This window comes from Falco rusticolus, chromosome 1 (genome assembly GCF_015220075.1).
Source record: "Falco rusticolus isolate bFalRus1 chromosome 1, bFalRus1.pri, whole genome shotgun sequence".
NCBI classification, from domain to species: domain Eukaryota; kingdom Metazoa; phylum Chordata; class Aves; order Falconiformes; family Falconidae; genus Falco; species Falco rusticolus.
This window is the reverse complement of record NC_051187.1, coordinates 39514578-39539788: the sequence shown is the minus strand read 5'-3', so window position 1 is coordinate 39539788 and position 25211 is coordinate 39514578. Positions and strand designations below refer to the sequence as shown.

The following is a 25211-nucleotide window of genomic DNA, read 5'->3' as shown; positions in this document are numbered from 1 at the left end:
ATTGTTTCTGTTAGAGCCTTTTGTAGGAAGACTTTAGAAAAAAAGAACATCCTTTGTTTCCTCTTCTGCATAGAACCTTCTGCTTTAACGGAAATTTTCTAAGAGGTTTGAAATGGTGTTTTGTTTGTTTGTTTAAAAAAAACCCACCACCTTTTCCAGACTCATCTGTGGAAGGTGCATTAAGCCTGTATATATTTTTGTTTTGTGATATTTATTTAATTATTCTTGTTCATCAGCTCAGGAACTAGAACAGACTTGTTCAAAGATCTTCCCACCATTTGGTTTCTGTTATCTGACATTCATCCCGTGTTCAGCAACAGGTGTCAGGTTTATGGTTGCAACACCCAAATGCTTAGATGATCACCCACTCCATTGCTAACTAAGCCCAGCACTGCTCAGCATCTGGGTGGATTTGGGTGCATTCAGTACAACATGACATGAGGTTACATGTCATATGTACATAGACGGTGCTCTCAGCTCACCTGGATTAACTGTGCTTCTGTTATGGAAACATTTGCAAAATGCCAAGCTGATTGTCACTGACTGTCCATTTCCATGGCTACTCCAGCTAAACAGTCCTATCTGTAAGCAGCACTGATGCTTATTTCTTTTTTATTTGTTATTGAGCACCCCAATGTGTCCTTTTAGAGTCTCCTGTTAGGCTGTCATAAAAGTAACTGTGACCCAGCAGATGTGAAAGACAACTGATTCCTGGTACTCAACAGTTAACCTTGGGATGGAGGAGGGTGGAAATCAGCATTATGGCATGTAGATGTTGAGATACCACACGGAGAAGAGTGGGGAATAGAGTTGTACCTTAGCTTAGCTGGCAGACCTGCTTTGCCAAAGCAGTTAGATAGACTGTCCTGTAATGTTCTCACTGATTTAGAGGACCAAACTAATTTTCTACGTCCTTCAGCTTAATATTTCATAGGACTACTGGGAGAAATTTTATTGTGTTGCAGCAGCATATTTCTTTTCTAACAAAATAACCACCCATAGAGACAGTATTCAGAGCAATAAGCTGAATCATGGTCATTCTTTGTAATGATTAATTATTTGAAAATGAATTTTAGATTTGTGATGTATCTCTTTTCCTGCTGTTCATAACAACTAAGTGGTTGAACATTGTGAGTAATTCTGTTTAACTCATGCTAGTTCAAGTGGAGCAGCTGCTCTGTATTTTCAGTGTTCCAAATAGTAGAAGAAAATTTGCATGTAGGAAAAATAGGTTTAATATTCTAAGCCTTTTGTATGACAAAAAGGAAAACTGTATGCAAAGCACTGTGTTTTCAAAGCAGCATAGGTATTTTTCAGCTACTGTCACTTGTAGCTTGTTGGAAGGCCTCATGAATAAGCTTATGTGTGCTTCTGTCCATTTATGAATCCAGGAGGGCACAAAGGAGGCAGGCATACAATAGCTGTAAAAGTCCAAGATAAAATGCCACTGGTAGATGGGAATTCCTTTTCGGTTGGCAGTGAGCAGAGCTCCTCTGAACTGTCAGTAGCAAAGGATTGTGGACAAGCTTGGTCAGTTCTGCAACGTGATTTCCTAACAAGGCAAGTTCCTAAAATGCAGTCAGTTTTAGAGCCTCTTTTCTTGCATGCTTGAAGCTCAGTGAAAGGACAAGAGCAAGACCTTTTTATCTAGCAATATATTTCTTTCAGATTGCAGCCCCTCTGAAAATCCAGCCTCCGGTATGTGGGGTTGAAAGTACCATGTCCTCTTATCTGAAAGGAGAGAAGCACTTAGTGGCTGAGCTAAGGCTTTCATATTTGCTAAATGATTCAAGAATCTCACTTGGAAAGCTCTGTGCAAGTGTCAGATGTTATTGTGTACCTCGTTGTTCCAAATGACAAGAAGAAAATTACAGAAAGTAAGCCATCATTTTTGTGAATCAGAGCCCTCCTACTTCCTTACCACTGCTTAGCAATTTTTATGCCAGAAAAGGAAGGATTTATTTAAAATCACAACTGTCATGAATGATGATTCCCAGCCCACACCTGGCTTTTGGAATGCTACATTTCTGAAGCTTTCGGTGCTTGTCTCGGCTCTTTGCAAGTTATACAACTTCTGTAATTTTATCGAAAAAATTACTTTCTGAAAAAAATGCCTTTAGTAGGAACAAAGACTACTAAAGAGTAAGCTGGTTTAGTTCAAAAGACAATCTGAAAATGTGGCACTTTTTTGTACAGTTTCTAATGTGTGATTGCTTCAGATGTTAGTTTAGATCTATTCACCTTTTCATTGTCAGCACAAGATGCAGATACAAGACTGAATAACTAACCATGCTTCAGTTACAAGCTAAATATATCTTGCCGCTGTGGAAATGATGAATTCAGTCTAAATTTGCTGTGAGCTGTGTGGTCTTTTTTATTTCATCTGTGTAAGAATTTGGTAAACACCTCTTTAAGAGACTTTTTCTCTTTCATTAAAGGTGTGGGGAAGTGGCTCCCCACTGCCTTCAGCTTTAAATTTTGGGCATCTGGGCAGGCATGTGATTTAAGTTTTACAGAGTTGTGCAAAAACTCTTTCTGGCTCCTGAAGGCTTTGATATTGTACAGGTTAAATGCTGTTAGAAGGCCAGTGTACTTCGGTGGCTGATCCCCAGTGTATTTCCAGCTTTGTGCAGACAGGAGACCCCCCCCATGTGCAGGGTTGTCTGTACGGCTGGGTTTCACACTCCCAGCACGAGTCCAGCCAGTGTCAGTACCCTGGGGCCATGTCAGCTGCCATGTGAACTCCTCTGATTTTTAGCACAGAAGCCCCCAGAATTTTTTCCCAGCACTTTTTTTGTAATAGGATCTCAGAAACATTTGCAAGTCCAGTAGACACACAGCTCCACTTTGACAGAAAATAATCTCATCAGGGAGTAAGCTGAGAGGAAGGTGAAGTGACAGGCAGTGCTGCCCATTGTGAATCTTAACACCCAGAGTCAATTCTCGTTTTCCACGGGCTTTGCTTGTAGGCTTGTACATCAGCACTGGGGTGAGGTTTCTGCATCATTGTGACTCCATATATAGCCAGCAGTGATCTGTGTGCTCTCTGAGGAAGATGTGGGGAATATGAGGAGGAGCCTCCTCTCTTTATGGCATATATTGGGAGCGTAACATGAGAGGGCTTGAGCTAGGCAGTGCTATGGTCCCACCTCTTCTGTCTGCATCCATTCTGCTTTCAGAAAACGAGGAAGATGGCACAGCCACACCTCCTAACCATGTTGAGAATAAACACAGTAAAATCTGCTGGATACTTCAGAATGCCTTGTAATTATTAGTAGTAGGTTTGGAACCTGTGAGTTATTTTCCCAAGTTTACACTGAGCTTTACTGTAGAGGGTAAAATGTGAGAATCTAAAACCCCTGTTCCAGACCTCCCCTGGCTGAGCATTAGGCACTGTGCTGCCATGGCAGTAGACTGATGAAGGATCTGTTTTTAATCTTCACAGAGAAAGTGATTCTGGGTTTCAGTAATTAAAAAAAAATATATACATGTAACTCACCATCTTCTGGCTTGCTCTGTCAGATCCTGCTTCAAGCAGGTACTTAAAGCCTGGAATGATTCCAGAGGTTAGCAGGAGTTTAACAAACAGCACATTCAGGCTGTTTTTAAATGTAAGGGGAATACTTTGGGGTTTTTCCTTTCTTCTCTTTAAATTAAAACTTTGAGGGTTTTTCTTTAAAAAGCAACAAAAACCCCTGAACCATTCCTGTAGTGCTGTCTGACTGCTGTTGCAGCGTCTCCACCGCCCCTTGCCAGTCCGTGCTGCCAGGCCTCCGCAGACACTTCAGCTATGTCCTTTATAGGATGCCTGGCCTTTTAGGCAAATGCTGCACAGGCCATTCTCTGTTCTAGCCGAAGGTCCCAGGCAGACGGAATTAGCCTTGGAAACAGCTGTATGGCAGACAGAGGGAAGGGACTGGATCTCATGCTGTAACTATCTGCTAAAATATCAGCACTTCTTTCCAGAGAAGTGAAACAAACCAAAGTTAGCCTTCATACATATGAGATTAATTCTGACCTGCAGTGCATGGTCTGAAATGAAATCATACAAAAATAAATATTCCAAAACCTAAAGATCATGGCTCATTGCTCCTGTCTGCAAGTTCTTGGATCTGGCTGCTTGTTGTGCCAGAAAGAGAGAGTCTCTCTGTCATTCACAGTTTTTCTCATTCCTTTTGAATTATTTTTCTGACCAGTGAAGGCTCCAGGGTTGATTTCTGCTCTCTTTCAGCAGCTTGACAACACACTGATTCCAGCATTGGTTTGAAGTGTATGAAGAGTGTAACAGACTCAAGGGTTTGGCCACTTGCTGCTGTGGCCCATCTCAGTGGGCTGTGTTCATGTTTGCGTATCATTTGAAAACTTCAGACAACAAAAATTCCTTTGGGTTGGGACTCAACAGCAAGTGCATCTGCTTTACAAATGATTAGTTGTTCCTTCAAGAGATCCTTTGAAGCAGAATTAGGTATTTCTTCTAAGGGAAGTCCAAGGGAAGTTTGTCAGGGAGAGCAGAAATGCATGGCCTGAAGCAGTGGCGTGGCAGTGGCATGGTGGTGTGGGCAGGGAGACCATCCCTGAAGCTGCCCCACCAGTTGAAGTTGGAAGGTGAAAACTGTGAAAGGCAAAGAGGGAAGGAGCAGTAGTGCACAGAGCGTTGGGCTGTGGATGAGCAGTGGGTCTGCAGGCTTTGCAGGTGTGTTTCTGGTTTCGGGCAGCGCCTGCTGGCATGGAACCTCACTATATTCTGAGCGTAACTTGTTTATTTACTGACCTACAGTAACTTTGCTTTTCTGAACAAGGCAGGTGACTAAGGCACTGCACAAGTAACCTCTCTTAGCAAATAGGAACATGCAGAGAGATTAATTAACAAAGAAAATTACTGGCTTCTGGTAAGGCATTTTCTGATAGGTTGAGCACTTTTGGATTTGGCTGGAACAGCTGGGGTTTGGATCCATCTTCAAGACAGTAGAGCTAGATGCAGCTGTAGCGTATCCCTTTCACCCACTACTGGAAGAGGTTGGCATATGGGATCAAGCTGATGTAATTTAGCTGATCTTAAAATATTCAATAGCCAAAGATTGCTGAAGTAATCACTTCTCTACTCCTGATTACAGAAAATCCCTACAGGGTTTCTCCCCTTTTGCTGCCTTGTGTCAAATTGCAGAGCAGGCAACACTCAACTCTATTAATAGGCCTTTTGAACATGATTAATTGGGTTTTAAAGTGGGTCAGTTTCTTCCAAAATTTCTCGCTTACTTAGTTCTGCTTGCACTTGCAGCTGTCCACCTGTGATGCTTTGTTTTCATGGTATCATCTGAAACACTTTTCTCATTTGATGCACTCTTGTGATTTTATGCATAAGGTTTTCAGGAGGAGCTTGTTTTATTCCTCAGTTTTATTTGCTGCTTGCCTGTGCAGCCATATCATCAAATTGCTTTTCTGTATTACATGTACAAATAGCTGTTGAGCACTACAGAACCTTTCCTGACCTCCTGCTTCACAAGTGATACAGTTACTCTGGAGGATTCTTGAGCCAGTTCTGCAGAGGGACCAGTCTTGCTGCCTATTTGTTTTAATTTTAATACTATCCTAAGGTGAAATGTTTTTTCATGGTTTGTCAAACAAGATTACGGATTTGACTGTAAAACTATGACTCATCTCAGCCTTCGTTTTTCTTATTAAGAATGATCCTGGAGGAAAGTGCAAATGGAAATGTCAGATCTGTCATAAATAATGTAAAAATGACAGCCAGGAGGAGAGGTCTCCCAGACCCTCTTTCTATCCACAGACATGGAAAATAAATCAGTTTTGGAGGTCTGTCGCTTGTGCAGTTTAGTCATCCTTTTGGCTTCATTGCATTTAAGTGTTTACATCTCCAGGTATCTAGACCAAATATCTAATTTTTGCCTTTTATATATATATATATGTGTGTGTGTGTATATATATGTGTGTGTATATATATATATACATAAAATCATTTTTCATTGTTTAGCCAGGAATCGGGCATTTGAGTTTATAGCTCCTATTCTTAGTTGATTCTATGAATGTATTTCATCTCCCTGATACTTTTATTTCCGGAAGCAATGCTATATCCAGAGTGCAATTAAATTAGTAATTCTTTGCTCTGTTTTGTCAGGCAGCCACTTTTAAAGGTGTAATGTCTCAAAAAAGAAAAATTATGGTGGAACAGCAGTAAAGAATTAAATCCTTGACAGATATTCAGCACACAATATATAACACTGTTGATAAACAGTCTGGTCTGTTGCAGTTGATAGCGTGGGGGCACAGAATTGTGTTGCCAGTTACAAACATCTGATTTCAAGGGCATGCTCAAATACTAGCCTGGTGATAGGGCTGAGGTAAGAATGTATTATACACGGAGGGATCAAAAGTGCCGGAAACCTTGATTTTAATGTCAGTGCCTGATATAAAATGTAGTGGGAAACTAATGAAAACAAACATTTCTTCTATCATCTTTTCTCTTTCAAGGAGGAGAATCTTATTGGGGAAAGCCTTTCAAAGATGAATTTAGGCCCAATTTGTCCCACACAGGACGTGGTGTTCTTAGTATGGCCAATTCGGGACCCAACACAAACAAATCACAGTTGTAAGTAGTCACTTGCTTTTTGTATTTTTTTTTCCCTCTAGGCATTGTGTCTTACTCTGTTAAGAAAACAAATGACATTTTATGAGCTACTCTTTAAAGTTCAGCCAAGTGAAATATTCTGTCAAGTGCTGCATATTGAAATCAGGGTAGCTACAGCTGCTGTTACCCAGTCAAAGAGCAAAGTGAAGCACAGTAAGATTTGTAGGTTTATTATGTCATCATTAAATCATTAATTTGTCTTTTCTTTTTTATGATTTGCAGGTTTTGTTCATTTTTGTCAGTGTCCCCCCAGTGTTATCCCTGTAAGATAATTACACCTCTCCACTCCATTTAAATTTAGCCCTGTATTCAACTTTTTGAAAGGGCTTAATGAAATGAAATATATACTCTGTGGAAATCTTGCTTCTTTTTACTCACCTGATTTTAAATAAATGGAACAGTTTTGCACTGTTGAAATATGTAGAACCCAGACATGGCGAAGTGCAGAATCTGGCATGAAGAATGACTTGGGGTTTTTTCAGTGTACAAAAGCAGAATGAGGACTAAAGTGAGGAAAAAATTAATGAAGAAGCAGGAAGAACAACAAATGAAATTTAAAAATAATTGAAGTTTTAGTACCATTCTTTACACATAACATTAATATGGGTGTTTGCATGTAGTATTTTGAAACAGTTCTATGTCAATTTAAGCTAACTATTTATTGGTCACTCTCTAAGTACTGCAACAGAAAAAAGTTGTACTTTTATTGGGAGCCCCAGGGAAGAGAGTGAGAGAGTGTGTCTGTGTGTGTACATTGCTGTGTGTTGGGACTGGGGAGCGAGGGGGTTCTTGGTGTTGGTCTTCATGATGCTAAGTGTTATTGTGGCTTCTAAACTATGCAGTAGTGTGGTTAGCTTTAATTAAACACAAGTGGCTGTCTCAGGGCCTTTAATAGGCTTACTTGCGTACTTAAGGCTAAGCACATGTTGGGCAGTTTGCAGGATCAGATTGCTGTAGAGCTTATTTTGGATTTGAATGTTATTGCCAGCACTCATGCTAAATTAGGGGAGAGTAGAGGCCTCCTTTTCTCTCTTCTGTTCTCTCTTTTCTCTCTTCTCTTCTTTTGAAAAAGGGATTCTAGAAACAGAAGTTATATGGACAGATCACGAGTGATGTGCTGTTTTGAGTGACATCATCTGCTGCTGTAAATGTGATCATATGTTTTCCTGAAATTTGCAAGTGAAATACGAAATTCCTTTATATGTGAAGTCCTTGAGAGACTCCAGCTGCCCATGTTTATAAAGCTTCCTAGGCAGTGTTTACATGGTTCTGGCAATGGCTGTGACCTTAGGAACTAGGTGAATAGCTCTCCCCATAGGTGATAGGCGCTGCAGTGCAGAGTGAGCTGGGTTCTCCTGTGTAAGGTGATGCTCGAATAATGGTCAGGACTTCTCTGGGATCGTCCTGAGTTATGTTAATTCCATTGTCCTTAATTTTATTTTGATGTGTTGATGGATGAGAAGCTTTCTCTGTGTATTTGCTGCTGCTCAGATTTTTTTATTACAGTGCTCCATAACTGACCACTTGATAATCTTAAGAATTGGATACCTGGGAATAAAGTGGTGCAAAGAACCCATGCACAAGGCTAAATTGTAATGTTTGCCCTGTGTAGGAGTTTCCATTCTGTACAGCATCTCAAAGCTTTCCTAGGGCAAACTATGTCTTAATAGTTTGTCTGGCAGATTGCAACCTCTTCTGCTAAAAATCATAAAACTTCCTGAGGCAGTTGCTTATATGGAAAAGTGCTTTTGGAATGCTTATATATTTTTAGCTGTCTCTAGTGTAGTGTAACAGATGGAGACAGGGAGGAGAGCCAGCACTGCATGTCCAGCCAAGATGAGCCATCATGGTCTGCAGACCACAGTGTGGAAACCTCTGTCTCATACGCTTGTAGTCCAAATCTTCCAAAGAAGCATTAAGCTTTAGAGAAAAGTTTTAGTAGTAAAGGTAGCTTTGGATTTGGAATTTTAGTTCCCACATTTCACTGTAAAGATACAGCCTCCAAAATGAGAAATCCAATTAATTAAAAATTAAAAATCCAAGTTTCACAGATTTTCATTACTTTTGACACTTGGAAGTATTCTTCAGCCATGTTTGCATCCGAAGCATGAATTTGCTCTGTCCGGAGGAGAAATGGATCACCGGCAGGCCACTTTAATGGAAGAGAAATGCAAAAAGTAAATATCCTAAAAGATAGAAGTTTACACTGGCACAAACTGTTGAGTTATATAATGGTATTTGCTGCATGCAAGCTCCCAATCGTGCCCAAGAAATGTACTTCTCAAGTAGGATGCACGTCTCCCTGTCGTGTGTGAGTTTCCCAGGGCCTGCGTGGCCAAGGAGGCAGATGCTCAGATTGATTTTGGACTTTGCGCAAGTCACTGTGCTTGGAGTACTGTGTAGGGGTGTTAGTAATGTGTAGAAGGGAGAAGTCAAAACTCCAGAAGTCCAGGACAAAACCCACAAAACAGAGGCATTAAAGGATGTTTGGCCAGCCAGCCTCTCAGAGGGGAGACAGAGAGGGAGGGCGTCTTGTCTTCTCTTGGAGAGTTGTTGCATACACTTTCTGTTTTTAAAAATACTGGCTGTTGTTGAGTGTCAATAAGATAATATGCTACATGTTACGTCTTTCTTCCTTCCAGTTTCATCACATTCCGCTCTTGTGCATATCTGGACAAGAAGCATACAGTTTTTGGAAGGTAAGTGAAGGATATTATAAGCAGAGTGTAGCAGATGTGCTCTCCTGTATGTCTGAAGCCTAAAGTGACTCCTGCAATTGAACTGGTGCAAAATCCTAGCTCACAATCCAGTTCTCCTGGTCATGAGTAGGTGGCCAGCATTGCATCAGTGCCAGTAGACTCTGCCTTTTTTTCCTCTTTCCATCATTGTAAGTTGCCTTCCATTCTGTGGGTGGCCCTCCGAGGAGTCATGAACAAAGTAATCATTGTCCTGTAACCAACCATGTTAATATTTGTGCATGCTAATTACTGGGACACAGGAGATTACCTCTTCAACGCTGCTTTCATGCTATTATAAGCTGTCAACCAGGAAATTAGTCACGACAGGACTGCTCTTCATCATGGTATAGACCACAGAGCTTCTGCATAGGTTAGGTCTTTTGGCCCCTTTTATCCTTTTTTATTCTATTCTTATTTTCTTTTCCTGACAGTTATCATCAGTATAAATAAAATCTGTGTGTTTATGTGCATGCGGGTGTGTACATACATACATGTTTATGTTTGTATATATAAAGATATTACTGATGCCAAGACAGCAAGGGTACTTAATTCTTTATAAAAAAGTATCTTCCAAAAGTTTTTTCCAGTCAAGCCCTCACATGATAAAGATCAAGGTATTTATTACAGAAGATATTACAAAATCTTTATGTTACAGTTTGTTCTTTGCTTCCTCTACTGCAGGTACATGGTATTTTCCAAGTCATGCATAGCTGTTCTAACAAGTGCCATGGTGCACATGGCAGGAAGGGGAATTTTACTAGCCTGCTTCATTGGTAGTTCCTGAGAATTTTACAATCTTTTTAAAATTAAGATTATATTTTTTTTATTACTCTCAGAGTTTTATCTGTCTGAGGGGCAGCAACTGAAAAGAAATGCATGTGCTGTTTACTTTGACTGGATGTCATACGATTGTGCTGTATAATGAATATAATGATATATTTAATCCATGTTCTCTGCCTGTGAGTTCTTGAGGCAGAAACTGGCTTCATTTAAAACAAATACTTTAGTGCTGTTAGTTCCAATACTGATTCTGCAATAATTCCACCCTTTGAAATACACTTCTTTTTCCTTTCTCAGGTCTGCCCTAGAAAAATTTACAGTTCCCTTGTCATTTGGTGAAAACAGATTAATGAAGCAAGTTCTAGAGAGCAAGTATCTTCTTGGAGGAGTTACATTACCCATATCTTAAGACTATTTCACTTAAGCTACAATTTGAGTCCTCCTTGCAAAAATCCCATTAAATCCTATCAGTAATGTTGTTAACCTGAGCTTGCCACCTCATCAAATAGTATTTGGGTTAGGACAGCTCAGCTGAAAATGTGACTGTTCCTCTGTTCTAGATGCAACCTGACTTCAGTGAGCATTCTGTATAGTCTTCCAGTGTCTTTGCTGTGTTTCCCCATGTGCTCCAGTTTTACCGTAATTCACCAGGAAAGAATTTAGAGAGTAGCTGAGCTTACTGCAGTGCAGGGAGCCTGCTCCCAAAAGCCTTTGCACCATGTGTAACGTCTCAAGTACCTTCTGAACAAAACAGCTCAAATTGTTTCACACTGTACATTGCCCTTTAGAGAGGAATTACTTCAGTCCAAGTAAATCTAGCTAAGGGTATAATAGCAGAGATTTATGCAGTTTTAGCAAAGACACTTTCATTTTTTGTTTGTCCTTGCTACTACAGAAATCTGAACTTAGTTGCCAGAGTAAAGAAGTGGTGCTGCTTTCTCAGCACTGCAAATATTCTTAGCTGAAATACAAAAGAAAAACTTTATTTAAAGTGTTGGTTTAGAATCATGTTTGGCTCCCTGCATGAAAAATGAGCGACATCTTCACAGAGCAGGTGAATTTGACTTTGGACTCTCTTGCGTGTAAATGAAGATTAATTCAAAGAATGTAAAAAATGAAGATGCTGGGATAGATGTATTCCAGTCACTCTGTATTAATCTACAAGTTGAATAATTGAAGTTATCTACAGATTTAATATAAAAGGCTGTTAAGCCTTTAATACAGCTCAGCTCTTAATATATGTATTCTGTCATCAAAATCCTTCAGCTGTTTTTACCTGCATTTGTTTTTAAAAGCCAAAAGGTTCCAGAAATTGTATCTCCAGAGAAACTCCACCTTCAGTTTGCTGGTTTAGATCCTGGGTGTTTCTGGGATTTGGTGCCTCTATCTGATCTTAGACTGTATAGCACAATAATACCTGGGAAGCATATCTAGGAATAATATCTAGGTTTAAGAATAGAATGAACCGGTGAAATCAGAATTCTTTGTTTCCACAAATGTTATGTTGGATTGTCTTAATTGGATGCTTACTGGCCTGTTGTGACTTTGATACAGATTTGAGGATTACTTATTTCAGTTAATATGAAAACATAAATACTCTTCATCTCAGCTGTACCCTCAGCTATTTCTCTGTGGCTCTGGTTTATGTTAGTGAGTGTCACATATGTATCTTTGAGAGCAGAATTTGACCCGTTTGTAATTTATATAGAACTTTTCAGCAGGATTTCTGTACTTTAGAGAACAAAAAAGAGTGAAAGAGCAACGATTCCCCACCCCTTTGGGTTTTTTTGGTCCTCTGGGGATGGAACGTTGAAAAGTTGCTTCTCTGGAGCTGCATCTTATTCATGTCCCCACTGGTTCGAAACATTATAGTAGCTATTAATGTTGGATGTTTGGCTGTTAAGTATGTTTGGAAAACACACCAGCTGCAGGCAGTGGGACTGTGAAGAGGTGGCACATGTCTGGCTTGGTGCACTGGAATTTTCAAGTCTCAGGAGAAGGCTGCAGCTGGAGGACAGAGAGGGCATCTTGTCATGGTTGTGCTGCCCACCAGGGTGTAATAATGAGGATGGATGTTACTGAAAATAAAGGAGATAATTTGGCATGGATAGAAAGCAAAAACAAGGACAGTGAGAGAAGAATACCTTCCCTTGGAGGTGTGTTGCAGGCTGCATGGATTTCATGCTCCAGCAGAGCTGCCTAGATTAAATTAGTAATTACCATTTCTAGTAATTACCGTTTCTCCTGACTTAGGCAGTGCTGTAATTAACATGAAAACTAACTGGTGGCTTTTGTTGGGTTCTAGCTTGCTGATAAGAGGTTTAATTCAAAAACTCAAATAATGTAAACCAACCAACATGCATTTGCTCTGCACAAAGTGGATGAGAAGCATCTGCAGGGGACTGTTGCATGGGGAAAGTTCTGCCTGCTGCTATTATGGGCTGGGGGGTCCCTCTTACCCATGCTGTCACTGAGAGCCCAACTGTTGCATGAGCTGCAGAGATGTTACAGCCAAAACACTAGTATAGGCTCACGTTCCTGTCTGATGTGAAATTTAGAGGCAAGCACATCCCATCTGTGGTGGTATTAGATTTTGTATCATTCCAATGGTTCACAGTTCCTGTGGATCAGAGACCTGGTACATTTGCCCTTTCTAAGCAGAAATAGAAACATAATCTCTGTCCCAGAGAGCTGTGTAAGTAGAAAAGAAACTGCATATAGATACAGGGAAGTTGCAGCAGTGACCCCTTTCAGCCTACCTTCCACTGAAATTTGCACTTTCTTCAGAACCTAGGAAAAAATGAAATGGCTTTGTGGATATTTTGGGGAGCCTGTTTGAAAGCTAAAGGGACACATGAAAAAGTGCATGTTTAAAATGATAGTGGGAGGTGATTGAGTTGTGCTGATCAACAGGAAGAGAGAAATACTGTCTCTGAATTTTAGGTGAGATTTAGGACAAGCACAGCATGGTGGGCTTGAAAGTGAGGGCAGGTTGCAGGTATGTGACGTGATAAAAAGGGAAATAGAGGGAGCAGAGGGAAAAGTGTTGTGGTCAGAGTAGCAAAGCTGGAAATGACCTGTGCAGCAGTTATGTGTGTTTATTAGAGCATCACTTCTGTTTGTCAAAAACTGAGAAAAGGATGTGGCAGCTGCGACAGGAGATGAGTATATGGAGGTCAGTTTTCCCCTTTGTACATGGCTGCATATATCTGCTTACACAGATAAATTTTAACTGTCTCTCAAGGTTTCTGCTGCTCATTCTTCAATTCTCTTGTTTCTGGAAGTAATGAACAAGGTGGTTTGGGAAACCTCAGACTTGGTCAAATTGGAGACACTGACATGCACTCAGTCTTTTCTTCCCACCTCCCCTTGCCAGATGCTTTTGTGGAAGAGAGTTTTCTTTCCTTGGATACTACTACTCTGTATTAAGTATTCCTTAACCTGTTTAATGCTTTCTACTGCAGTTCTGTAGAATGGGGTAATGAAAGTAACACTTGTTCTCTAAGGTCATTACCTACATGAAGGAGCTACCAGTCATTATTCAGTTACCAAGGTACAGTGAAGTAACACACAGTTTCTGTTTCCACTTGTAATGTTCCCTGTATGATTTGAATCGGTGAACTCCAATGGCTTCTAAGCTGGGAAACTCATGTTCTTGTTGCTCTTCTGCTCTGAAGAATGGAGAAATTGTGTGACAGCAGATCCTGTTGTTGGGTCTGTGTAGGGAGCCTCACCTAATGTTGCACTGCAGTCCGCTCCCCAGACACCAGGATAGGAATGAAGAGCAAGGTGGGAAAATAAACCTTGCTGACAATTAACGTAGGCCTGCCTGTGGAAGCTGTGGCTGTGGTGTCCTGTAGTACAGGATGACTGGGCTGTTGGAGCTGCATGAGGGCTGCTGTCGTTTCCAAAACAGTTGTATGATCTCTTAAGAGGAACCTGTGCCAAAGCAGAGAAAGTCCTTACGTTCCAGGTTCATCTGTTGAGTCTAGTTTCAAAATGCTTTTTTCCAGCTTGTTTTTTCAGCACTTTTCGTTACTGTGTCTCGCCTGCTAGATTAAGTCCTTATTGAGAGAGTTGAGATGTTTCAACTGCATCCTTGTTGCAAGTTTGAATTGCTCGCTCCCTTTCAGATTGGGTGTATACACAGAAAACATTTTGTCCTGAGTGTACATGTTTGTGCGTGTATATATTGTTCTCTCTCTCTGTGTATATAAATGTATGTACTCCTTTTTATAAAAATAACCTTGAGGGCAGAATGTGTTTACAAAACAGCAGTGTTTCTTTCTGGTTTCTGTTTCTAGTTTAAAGCATTTAAAAAAAAAAAAATAGAAAGGTCCAGACATTGTTCTTTTATCATCTTCTGACCAGGAAGCTACCATCTTGGACTGCTGCCATCCCCAGCATTGCATAAGGCTTAATTCCTATAATTCTTCCAAACAAAAATATAAGAAATAGGAAGTCTACGTGTGAATGTCTGTGAGACTGCTAGGGAGCTTTAGTTTTCTTTGGGAGCAGCACTAACTAATATACAGTGAGAGTTTCGTTGGCATACTGCAAATTGGACAGAGCTTGCTCCAGATATTTCACTTATAGTTCATGCAAAAACATTGGCAGTGGTTATGAAGCAAGGTTACTAGTTTGCATAAAGGAGCCTTAACAGGAAGTAAGATTTTAAATAACATCTCTAAATTTGAAATGCAAAGATTTACAGTGCTAACTTAGCTCAGTTTTCAAGAAAACTGAATTGCAGGAGTAATGGCACTTTTTTGTTGTCATTACTATGCTAACAAAGAAAAACCTAAACGTATCTATCTTGTTGTCCGTGCTTAAATGTAATGCAAGATTTATCAGGCTCCTCTAAAAATACAACAAGCTGTCTCAGGGATGCTGAGCTAAATATATAGTTGAGATCATCATTTCTCTGTTCAACAGCTACTGGAAGTACACAGCAAACCCTCAGTTTTGCTGTCTGTTCTAATGTAAATGATGTCTTGAAGGTATCTTACTTTTCACTGCAGGATGTCACCTGAACATCTGTTGAAACCTGTCTTGGTTAGTTTAGGACAAAGCGTGTGTGGCACCTAACAAAAGGAGTAGAGCCAGAAACAGTGGAAGGGGCTCTGCCCTTCTCCCTTCCCTTCCCTGCTCTGTTCTCAACTTAGCACAAGTGACGCTGCATGAGAAAGGCTAACGCGGTGTGAGCTGTCACTGTCTGTGTAACACATTTAGCGCATGTAAAGAGTATAAAGGGATATTAGTCTGAACTTCTGGAGTTTGCGTTTTGTTTTCATGAAAACAATGTACAGACTTCCTTATGCTGAGACTCAGATTTATTCATAGAACAGCTTTTATCTCTTTTTGTTCAAAGTTAGTGAATATTAGAATATTAAGTCCTGGTGCTCTCTTTAGAGGTTTTTTTTTTTAATGCTTTAATGTACTGATCTGATGGTCTTTCCTAAAAGTAACTTGTATGGGCTTTTTTCTTGGCAAGATGTCTGTGAGCTTTTCTTCTTACACCCAGAATATGTTGTGAGAGACGCAGAGAATCCCCAGAACTTCTCTGGCGTGTTGGTTTCCTCACTCTGTGAGGAGCAATTGCTGTAAGGGATGCCAGTGCATGAGCTTAGACACATTATATCTCATCAAACTGATTTTAGTGCTGCAATGTAACATCATGAGGTCTGACAATAATAATGCGTAGTGTTTCAAGAGCCTGTATGTATGTTGTCTCTCTACTTCGACAAATCAGAGGAAAACTAGAAAAATCCTTTACAGTTTGAGACCTTAAGTTGGAATATTCCAGGCAGCCATGACTGCCCTGATTAGCCTGTAGTTCAATTTTTACTGCATGGGTGACGTTTGCAATCAGATCTTGCCCTTTTGGGATTTTAATTTTCACTGATGAAACACCAGCCACAGCTGGGCCAGATTCTTAACAAAGCTTACAAGGGCTCCCCGGACAAAAGTGGCTAGTAAATTATTTCCAGTTCCTCTGGTCAGAGCTCTCTTCTCCAAGATGGTAGTTAGTATTCAAATTCAGGGTTTTTTTACTGGTATTATGGCAGTGTTTAAAGACATAAACCTATATCGAGACCTCACTGTGCTGACACTGTAAGATGCAGAGATACTCTCTGCGCAAAATGTTAAGAGAATGCAGGGGTGTGAAAGCAAGCAATTTTCCATTTTAGAGACAAGAAACTAAGAAGAAAAGAGAATGACATGCTCTGCAGGCATAACAACTTTGTCTCCTTTCCCCTTAGCCCTTTATAATCATGTTGAAATAGACTATTTAGGTCATTTACTGATGACCTGTGAATGCCATGCCTATCACAGCCTTTCAAAATGTACAAGTGACAAAGTATTCCCAATAAAGCTTAATTAGCATAGCAACTGAAGATCAGTGAGCATCACCAAAATGCATTAGGGCTAATGTTGTGGGAGGTCTAGCTATGGGCTAGGGGATTACTCAGTTGAGATTGCCAGTGCATAGCTGATCTGGCTATTCCAAATTATCAGAACCTAATTAAAAGAAAACATACGAACAGATAATGAGTGGAGCTGTTGGCTAGAAAATCCTCCAATATTAAATCAGAGGTTTCCTTTAGGGGCAATTAAAACACAGTTAATATATCTTGGGCTGTGTGGTAATCATCAGTATTATAAGTGAATCTGATATTGGCCTGGAGGAGGATTTTAAAATTAAGGATTTTAAAATTGAGGTTTTGTTATGAACTTTCCAAAGTTCATGCAGGGTCTTCAAGCCCTGTGCAGCTTCCCCCAGCGTACTACCTCCAGTCACAAAGGAATGAGGCTGTTCTAGCCTGCATACATGGTTTTTAATTGCTCTTAGAAGTCACAACCTGATTACAGAATATCGACAGGTCCTTGGGGAATAAAGGGGAGAAGTCTGGAGCAGTGCAGCAGCAACGAGGTGTTAGCAAGGACAGCTCTGCTGGGGGCAGGTGCTGAGCAGCACCCTCTCTGACCTGCATAGTTACATTTTCTGTGATGGGGTCTGTCTTTTCAGTTGTGTTTAGTGCCCGTCCCAGCCCGTGGGGCAGCCGTGGGGAGCACTAGTGCTGCACTAAGCACAAGGGGTATCGAATAAGAAGGACCCATTTGCCTCTCAGACCACAGTGGGCAGCCGGTCTCATTTAGGTAATGTGTCTTTTGGGAAGAGAGTGTGAAGTGTGTAAATAGTGTGGTGTGGAGTGGTAGTAGGAGGTGTATTTCTCCATTGGATCAGCTGAGACCACCACAGGTGACCAGCGGGGGCCTCTCCTGGTGCCAGCCAGGCTAGCTAGGCTGTCATGGTGGGACTGGAGAGGTCTGCCTGGCTGTGAAACATCTGCGAGAGGGAGGTGTCCTAGTAGAAAGGTGAATGTGAATATCATGTGTGTTTTGGTTGAGGTATTGCCTATTTCTTTGATATGAAAGCAGAGTTAGGTGATAAACACTCTGCATATTCCACCAGTTTGATACTGTTCCTGGTTTTTTGCACTGGTTTCATTTAGTTTGATTTTCCTCCATTTCATCTGCCCAGCCCTTGACAGCCAACCTGTGCTGGTACCGAGGTCCCAGTAATCCCAGCAGTCAGGCTTCAAAACAGTTGCAACCCTGTGAGGGCTGGAGGATTGCCCCATCCCATCGGCAGCCCTGGGCTCCTTGATGGTCAGCTCCTGCCATCGCTGCAGAGCTCCTGGCCCCAAGAGCAGAGTTTTTGAGAATTGTGGCTGCTTCTCATTGTCCCACAACCATTCATATGGGCTGTATTTTTGGTTCCTAGCCACATAATTTGGCTCTATTAAAACAGATGTTGTCCAGCTACAGCCTGCTTTTCTGAGGCATCTGGACCACTCGGCATCGACAGCCTATCTTTATCTTTATTAACTGCTCTTCTAAGTGTAGCTGTTTTCAAATTAAATTGGGGATGATGATGTGGATAAGTACCCCAAGACCAAGATCTGATCCCAGCAGGACCCTTCTAGAAACATACTGACTCAGTGGTTCCTATTTAAAATTAGATTTTGACACCTGTCAGCCAGTTTTTTACTTCGCGTGTGCTGTGTTCACTTCATGTCGTTCTGGTTTCTTAATCAAAATATCAGCTGCCTTCCAGAAGTCTGTTCCATGGACACTGTTATCGCTGTTAACCACATCTGTCATCTCAAAGATAGAAGGTTGTTTAACAGACCGTTTTCCACAAAACCTGGTTGATTGCTGTTACTTACTTCCTTTCTTTATTAATCATGTCCTGTCTCTGCTATTCCATTATTTTGCTGGGATAGATGACAGGATGACAGGCTTATAATTGTCTGGGTCACCCCATTTATCCTTTCTAAATATCCTTTTGTGGAACTTTCTCATTGTTCCACGCTTTTTTTGAAAATGAACATGCAACAGTCCAGAAAGTCTTCAGTCTTCCTTCAACATTTTCAGGCAACTATTTGTAAATGTTGACTTGAAAAATGAGGGGCCAGTGATCTAACATCCTCGTAAATAAAAGCTGTGGCAAAGTGTCCCAGGCATTATCTTGTGGCTGTGACTTGATGCTCTGCTGCCTTCCCAGAGCCCTCACAAGCTCACCGTGTGATGTGCTTTGGGAGCAATCCTGTGCTTCTGCATTACTGGTGTTACTACAGACAGCTCTGTCACTGCTCTCCAGTAGTGCCATAGATACAATTCCTTTTCTTCCTAATAACACTCTTCAGTCTGATAATACTATAAAAAAAATTAAAAAATAGATCAGAAGTTAATGAAAACATTTGATTTCTTGACCAAGTCTGTTAGTTTGTTTTTCAAAGCTCATGTGAGTAACAAGTGAGCTCCACATTTATGGATGTAGCGTTAGCAAGTGGACACATTTTGAAACAGGTTTGTGTCTTGCAGAGACAGCTGTCCAACAGTCACTCATTCTCCATCTTGTTGGTTTGTGTGGCTACCACGTTTTTGGACAAATGGCTTTGTTAGGCCTCTGAGTGTTTGACTTCTCCATGTTCTGTTTAATTGTAAATTCAAATCCCAGATTTTAGCAAAAATGTTTGCCTTCCACACTGAATGACGTTATCTTAGGTCTTCCATATACAGTTGCTGATTCTCCTTCACCCAGACATGATGGTTTAAAAATCTACTAATGGACATAAATTAGACCCATCAGATGTAAGGGTGCAGGAATATTTTAAGTGTGTTGTGACAGCTGGAAATAGTGTCCTTCCTCTTCTAGGGTGGTTGGTGGCTTTGAGACTCTGACTGCTATGGAGAATGTGGAAAGTGACCCAAAAACAGACCGTCCAAAGGTATGTGTGAAGCACCAGGGGCTGTGCAGGAGGGAGCGTACGCATATGGCCTTGTGTGGCAGTGTGGTTCGCCCTGCTGTCGCTTCTCTGAAACCCAAACTTGGGGGAGGTGGCACAACTTAGTCTTGAATTGCTCTTCTCTTCTGCTTGCAGGAGGAAATACGAATTCAGACAACAACTGTTTTTGTTGATCCGTATGAAGAGGCAGATGCCCAGGTAAGAATAGTTGGTTTGTTGGTTGGGTTTTTTGAAAGGCCAGAGCTGCTCTTTGGAGAACTTTCTGACTGAATGCCTTTCCTTTGAACACAGACAGCCCCCTGGCCCATATGTTTGCAAGCTAAGATTAAACAGCTGTCACTCAACAGTGCCTTGTGTGCCAGGATCACCGCCACTCTTCCAGTGGAGAGGTCTTGTAACTGAGTCTGGCACAGCTCCCAGTCCATCATGCTTCCGATGGTTTCCTTTCCAAATGCCCACAGTAGCTATAGGTAGCTGCAGGTGAGAAGAGAGGACTCTTGTTATAATGGCTGCAGGCAGCCTGTTTCTATGGCCCTTGAGGTCTGTCTCCTAAAGCCTGCCCTGTAATCACAGCAGTGCTGGTTACTGTTTTAGAGTGCTTTAAAGCTTCAAAGAATTGTAGATGGTTTCTCTTTATTCTGGACTAGCTCTTGTAACAGATAGTACTCTTTGCTTCCCACAGGTTGCTGCTGAAAGAGAGAAAGTCCAGCAAGAAGAAGAAGCAGCCAAAACAAAAGCTGAAGTGGTCCCGCCAAAGAAAGAGGTCCAGACTCCTAAAACTTACCGACAGGGGATTGGAAAATACATTAACATGGCTGCAGCGTGAGTTCCCTGCCCATCTGATCTTTGTTGAGTGTTTTAGGTGCCTTTCCTGCTGGCCAGGGACCCTGTCCAGTGCCATTGCTCAGATCTTTGGTTTGTGTCTACAGGCTTTGCAAAGACACCTCCATGCAGTCCTAACAGTCAAGAGTTCCCTCTGCTTGGGTTGTTTTTCAAGTTGACAAGCTTTTCTTTTAGTACTTAAACGTGACCCAGTTGGTCTCTAACGGTGTGTGGTGACTTCAGAACTATAGATACATTTCCACAACTCAGAAGTCCTTGAGGAACTGTATTGTGTCACTTCCTACACCTCTTCCTCTTCTGCAGCTATTTCTGAAGGCCGCAGCCCCACAGATGTTTCTCTCTTAGCAGCTTCTCCCCTGCACAAAGTTGTTGCCTTAAACCCATATCAGTCTGCTGATCTGGTTCCCTCTTCAGCCCCACAAACAGTTGTACCAGCACAACTGAAATGGCCGGAAAGCGGAGCAGGTTCCCAGGCTTGCTGTGGGAGCACAGGGTGTCTGGCAAGTAGCTCCAGGGTACCTGGCTGGTTGTGCAGGCTTGTCCTAAAGCATCCTCTCCCAGACACCCTTTGTACACCACATTGGGATTGGCAGCATCACTTGCTTTCCTAAGGACAGTACGGAATCCTACCTGAGAGGCAGCTTAGCATGAGTTCTGAAAAAATTAAAATAAATGCCTTCCACTTGGTTTTTAGCAGACTTCTCTAAAAGCATTTGTAAAATGCTGTTGTCTGTGTACTGCATAAAGGTGTGTATTTATACACACATAGATCTGGACAGCTATTTAATCGGCTTGTATGTGCCTGCATGACTTACAGGCATTTACATAACCATGAGAACAAAAATATGTTAGCCCATGTAGGTCGATTTGGTGTGTCGGTAAAATGGTCAGCTTAAAACTGCTGCCATTCTGCACTGTATTTACAGAGGAAACCCAGGCAGAGTCTGCGGCTCTGTGGAAAGGGCCAAGTAGTATAGAAAGGACTTCCCTTTCCTAGGCCTTCACTCATTGCAGCCTGCCTTGAAAACTGGGAGTTTGGTCCATAGCAGCCTTTTGGCAGGTTCAGGGTTCTCAGTTCTCCCTGTCAGCTGCTGCTATCAGACAATAAAACCACAGTATGTGAGCTGGCTGCGGAGTGTTTCCATGGGGTTGCAAACTCTGCTTGAGAGAGGCCGAGAGTAGCAGCAGCGACTGCAACAGGCTGTGCTCAAGGAACATGAAAGGATCTGAAAAACTTGCCCAGCTGCTTTATACTTAATTCCCCATAAATGCTTTTGCTGCCACAAATGCAGGTGAGAAGGCAGGGAGAGAACTTGTGGCTTGCATTTTCATTGTGACTGTGCTAAAAAAGTACAGCTGTTAAATCTTGAGCTCTGGCCTGGAGAACTTGTTGGGCTTTGAACACGTTCCTGGAAGTGTTCAAAACCTGAGCCAAGCCATCCCCACAGACTGACACACTCTCCCTCTTTCTGGGTATGCCAGAGACCCCCATCCCCACCCTGCTGCCATCCCCACGCTGGCACAGAGCTTGCACTCCTCTCCAGTATAGCTGTTGCTGGGAGAGGAAAGACATCCAGCTGCCCTGGTCCCACTGAACAGTAAATAGTTGCTGAGACTTGTTTTCGTTTTGGCTCCAGGAAGCGCAGCGTGGAAGATGACGGGCCTTCAACCAGCACAGCTGCGAAGAAAGAGAAAAAGAGCACAGGCTTCGGGGACTTCAGCTCCTGGTAGCAGCGCGGGGAGCCTAGCACTAGAGCAGCACGGCAAAAAAAGAAAAGGCAGCCTCCCATGTGGTCCTGAAGAGCCCAAAAGACAGTCTGTCCTGGGGAGGGAAGGCACCAGCCTGCCCTTCCACTGCAGAAGAAAACTGTTGCTTTGTTAGGGCTGGTTAATGTGGCTTTGTTTTCTAGAGAGCTGCGTTCCCCCCACTGCATCTTCCTCGAAGGCCTTTTTGTTGTTGTTTTGCTAAGCGGGGAGCAGGCAGCCCAGCCCCACTGGGGGTTAGCTGGAGCCTTTCTCTGCGTGGCTGGCTGCAGACCAGGCAGAGCCCAGTCTTGCAGGATGCTACTTCAGTGAACAGCTACATAGGTGAAAGAGCTCCTTTTACAGGTAATCGTTTCCAGACGAGGCAAGTCTGCCAAATGAAGGAATGAATTAATGCGGTGGGGAAGTGCCGGTGCTGCTGTAGTGCTTTGTGGAGGGGAGAGGGCTCCAGCCTGCCCTGCCCTTCCCTTCCTTTCCCTTCCAGCTGCCTTTTGCTAGTTCTCAACAAGGACCCATTTTGTGTCTTACTCTTTGCGAGCCTGCCAGGATCCTGGCTGGACTGACTGCTGTCAGTCTCCGTAGGTCTCTCTCACTCTATACCCATTTAAGTCTCTCATAGCCAGCAACTACAGCCTGGAGCAACTGAGCAGGAATAGAAACAACTTTTTCCTGTTGGTGGTGGTTGCTTTTGTTTTTAACCATCCCTAAAGCCTAAGTCCCTAAATGCAGAGTAACACACATCATAGTCTGCCCCAACATCAGTCTTCCCATCATTAGGGAAAACCATATAATATCGCTGACAGCATCTCAGATATTTCTGTTTAGATTACCCACAAATTATCAGAAAGCTTAATAAATGCCTCATGGGGTAAGATACATCAGCCCGTGAAGTTTTAATCCAGAAACATACGTGTGTTACCATCACTTACACGTAGGCGGCTAGATCCTGAACATTACTTTTCAGTTCATCTTAGTTGTTTTGATGGCAGAAATACCCTCCCTACCTCTCTATGCAGCTGAGGAGATAGTTTTGTAATCAGCTTTGTAACAATACATTTATATCGGTGGTTCCACGTTTTAAGAGAAGACTCCATTTATATAAAATTGTTGTAAAAACTTTTGGTAAAATATTTTGCATTAAATGCTTTTATTTTCTTTCGAGTGCTTGCCTTTGACTGTTCAACTGTCCTTTCCAAGATCATGGCATTGCGAAGTTGATTGTCATTCAAGGAAATGATTCATTCCTACTTTTTAAGGTGGTCATAAGGAACTCTGGGATCTTTGCGGATATGATTATATCTTTGTTAAATCATAGGAAGTTCAAACTAGTTTGAAAGAATAGTAGGGGATTTTTGTTTTGCAACATTTTGCAGCATGTAAGTTTGAAATAATGTGTTTGATTCCTGGCACAGGGGATATGATGGTACTTTCCTCAAGCAGAGTTTCTTGTGTCTTGTTGAAAACCCTTGCTTCTCCTGGTCTGGCTTTTTCCTGATAAATTGTTACCGATCCCTTCTACCTAACTTCTGCTTCCGCACATTTTTGAGCCGTCAAGTTCACAGTATTGCTAGAGCTGTAATAGGTGGTTTAATGAAATCCATAAGAGTAAAATGCTTTTTTGTACTAGATTAAAATGGAGATTATTACAAAAGAAAGGAGCTTTTGATTACAAGGAAGGCAACAGAGGTGTGGCAAGGACTCCTATTTCAGCAAGAGCCCCTGTTACATACTGATATAAGGGACAATTTCCTTTTGCAGCAGCAGGCTGCAGAGATAACTACCCACTTTCCCTTTCTACTTCAGCTTTTTGGCAGAGCTCACTGCAGTCCATGAAGGACCGCTGCTGTGGAAAGCGCAGAAAGGACAGCTGCCCTTCCAAGCACTGCCATTGCACTGCCTGTTTAGTTACAATTTCAAGCCACAACATCAGACACAAAAGAAAGAACAGTTTCCTGGCTTCTAGGAAGGGCTGAGCGTAACCCTTTCAGTTTTGCTCTAAGCAGGGGTGAAGCTCTTCAGCCTCCGTTCACCACCCAACCTGAATCCAGTTTTCTGGCTGGCTTGCTGTGGTCGGTGGCTCCCAGGCTGGGAGACACTGGCTCTGGCCTGTCCCCAGGGTGCTGCAGCGGGGCGGGGAGGTTGAGCGGTTTGGCTGAGGCAGTGCACTGAGTCAGCAGCTGGGCTGGGGTTTGTACCGAGAGCCTCTGCAGGGCAGTGGGCACCATCGCTGCTCAGGCAGCCAGATCCTGCAGCCAGTTTCTTTCTGAATTCCCATCTCTCTGCTCTCTCCCGCACCTCTGCTTTTACATACTTGGACAATTTTTTTTTAACTTCAGATTTTCTTCTGATCGGTGGAATCTACAGGGACAATGTGACGCAAGCTCTTCTCTAAAAGATGATGGGAAATGTTGAGCTATATTGATGGGTGCATGAGGTAGGTGCCCAGGGGGCACAAGGTAGGTGCCCAGAGAGCAGGGCAGCACTGACCGAATAATTTTGAAGCTAAATGACTGCAACTCTGTTTCCCTATTTACCAAGAGAAGAAGCCCCAAGTACTATTGTTCCATTTAATTTTGCCTGTTCCCCACTAGTTTGAATTGCTGCAGCCCATTCTTGGAAGCAGGAGCTCATACAAGCAATTGCTCTGCTTCAGCATCACATGGTAGATTGTAGTGGTACCCATCTCGTGTGAGGCCATGAATTGAGTAGTCAGACTGTGTTTCAAGATCTCCAGGGAGATCCTGCTTCTCCTTCCAGCTCCTTTCAAGACAGGGACCAGTGAGAGTTCCCCAGAGCCTGAGCCACCCTCGGCTATAAGGGTGAGGGACTTGGTGGGGTGGACCAGAGAAGTACACACAGAATTCAGTCCAGCATGTCTTGGCTTACTGCCCATCTATGCTAAATTTACTCCAATTTACTTCTTACTGTGAATTAAAAACCACATAGAACATACTTGTATGAGGTACTGCTCCAGGATTTGTCTGTCGTATCCTTTTGAGCCCGAACAGCGTGCACAGGGAAGATCTTCAGGCCCTGGACTGGCTGCTGTTGGGAAGCCATCCATACCAGAAGCAGAGCAGAGCACAGAGACAAATGGACAGAGACAGCTTGGAGGAACCAGTG

General features: G+C 42.3%; 1 protein-coding gene across 1 annotated transcript in view; it reads left to right on the top strand.

Annotated features, from left to right (window-relative positions):
* PPIL2 (peptidylprolyl isomerase like 2) overlaps positions 1-23249 on the top strand; it is a 72240-nt gene extending 48991 nt beyond the window's left edge. Inside the window, exons 15-20 of the mRNA XM_037375553.1 lie at positions 6490-6607; positions 9289-9345; positions 19391-19463; positions 19617-19679; positions 20164-20303; positions 21962-23249. Of these exons, the coding sequence (XP_037231450.1) occupies positions 6490-6607; positions 9289-9345; positions 19391-19463; positions 19617-19679; positions 20164-20303; positions 21962-22055 (545 nt within the window). The 3' untranslated portion in view covers positions 22056-23249. The remainder of the gene's footprint in view (positions 1-6489; positions 6608-9288; positions 9346-19390; positions 19464-19616; positions 19680-20163; positions 20304-21961) is intronic.
* Positions 23250-25211: the final 1962 nt, after the last annotated feature.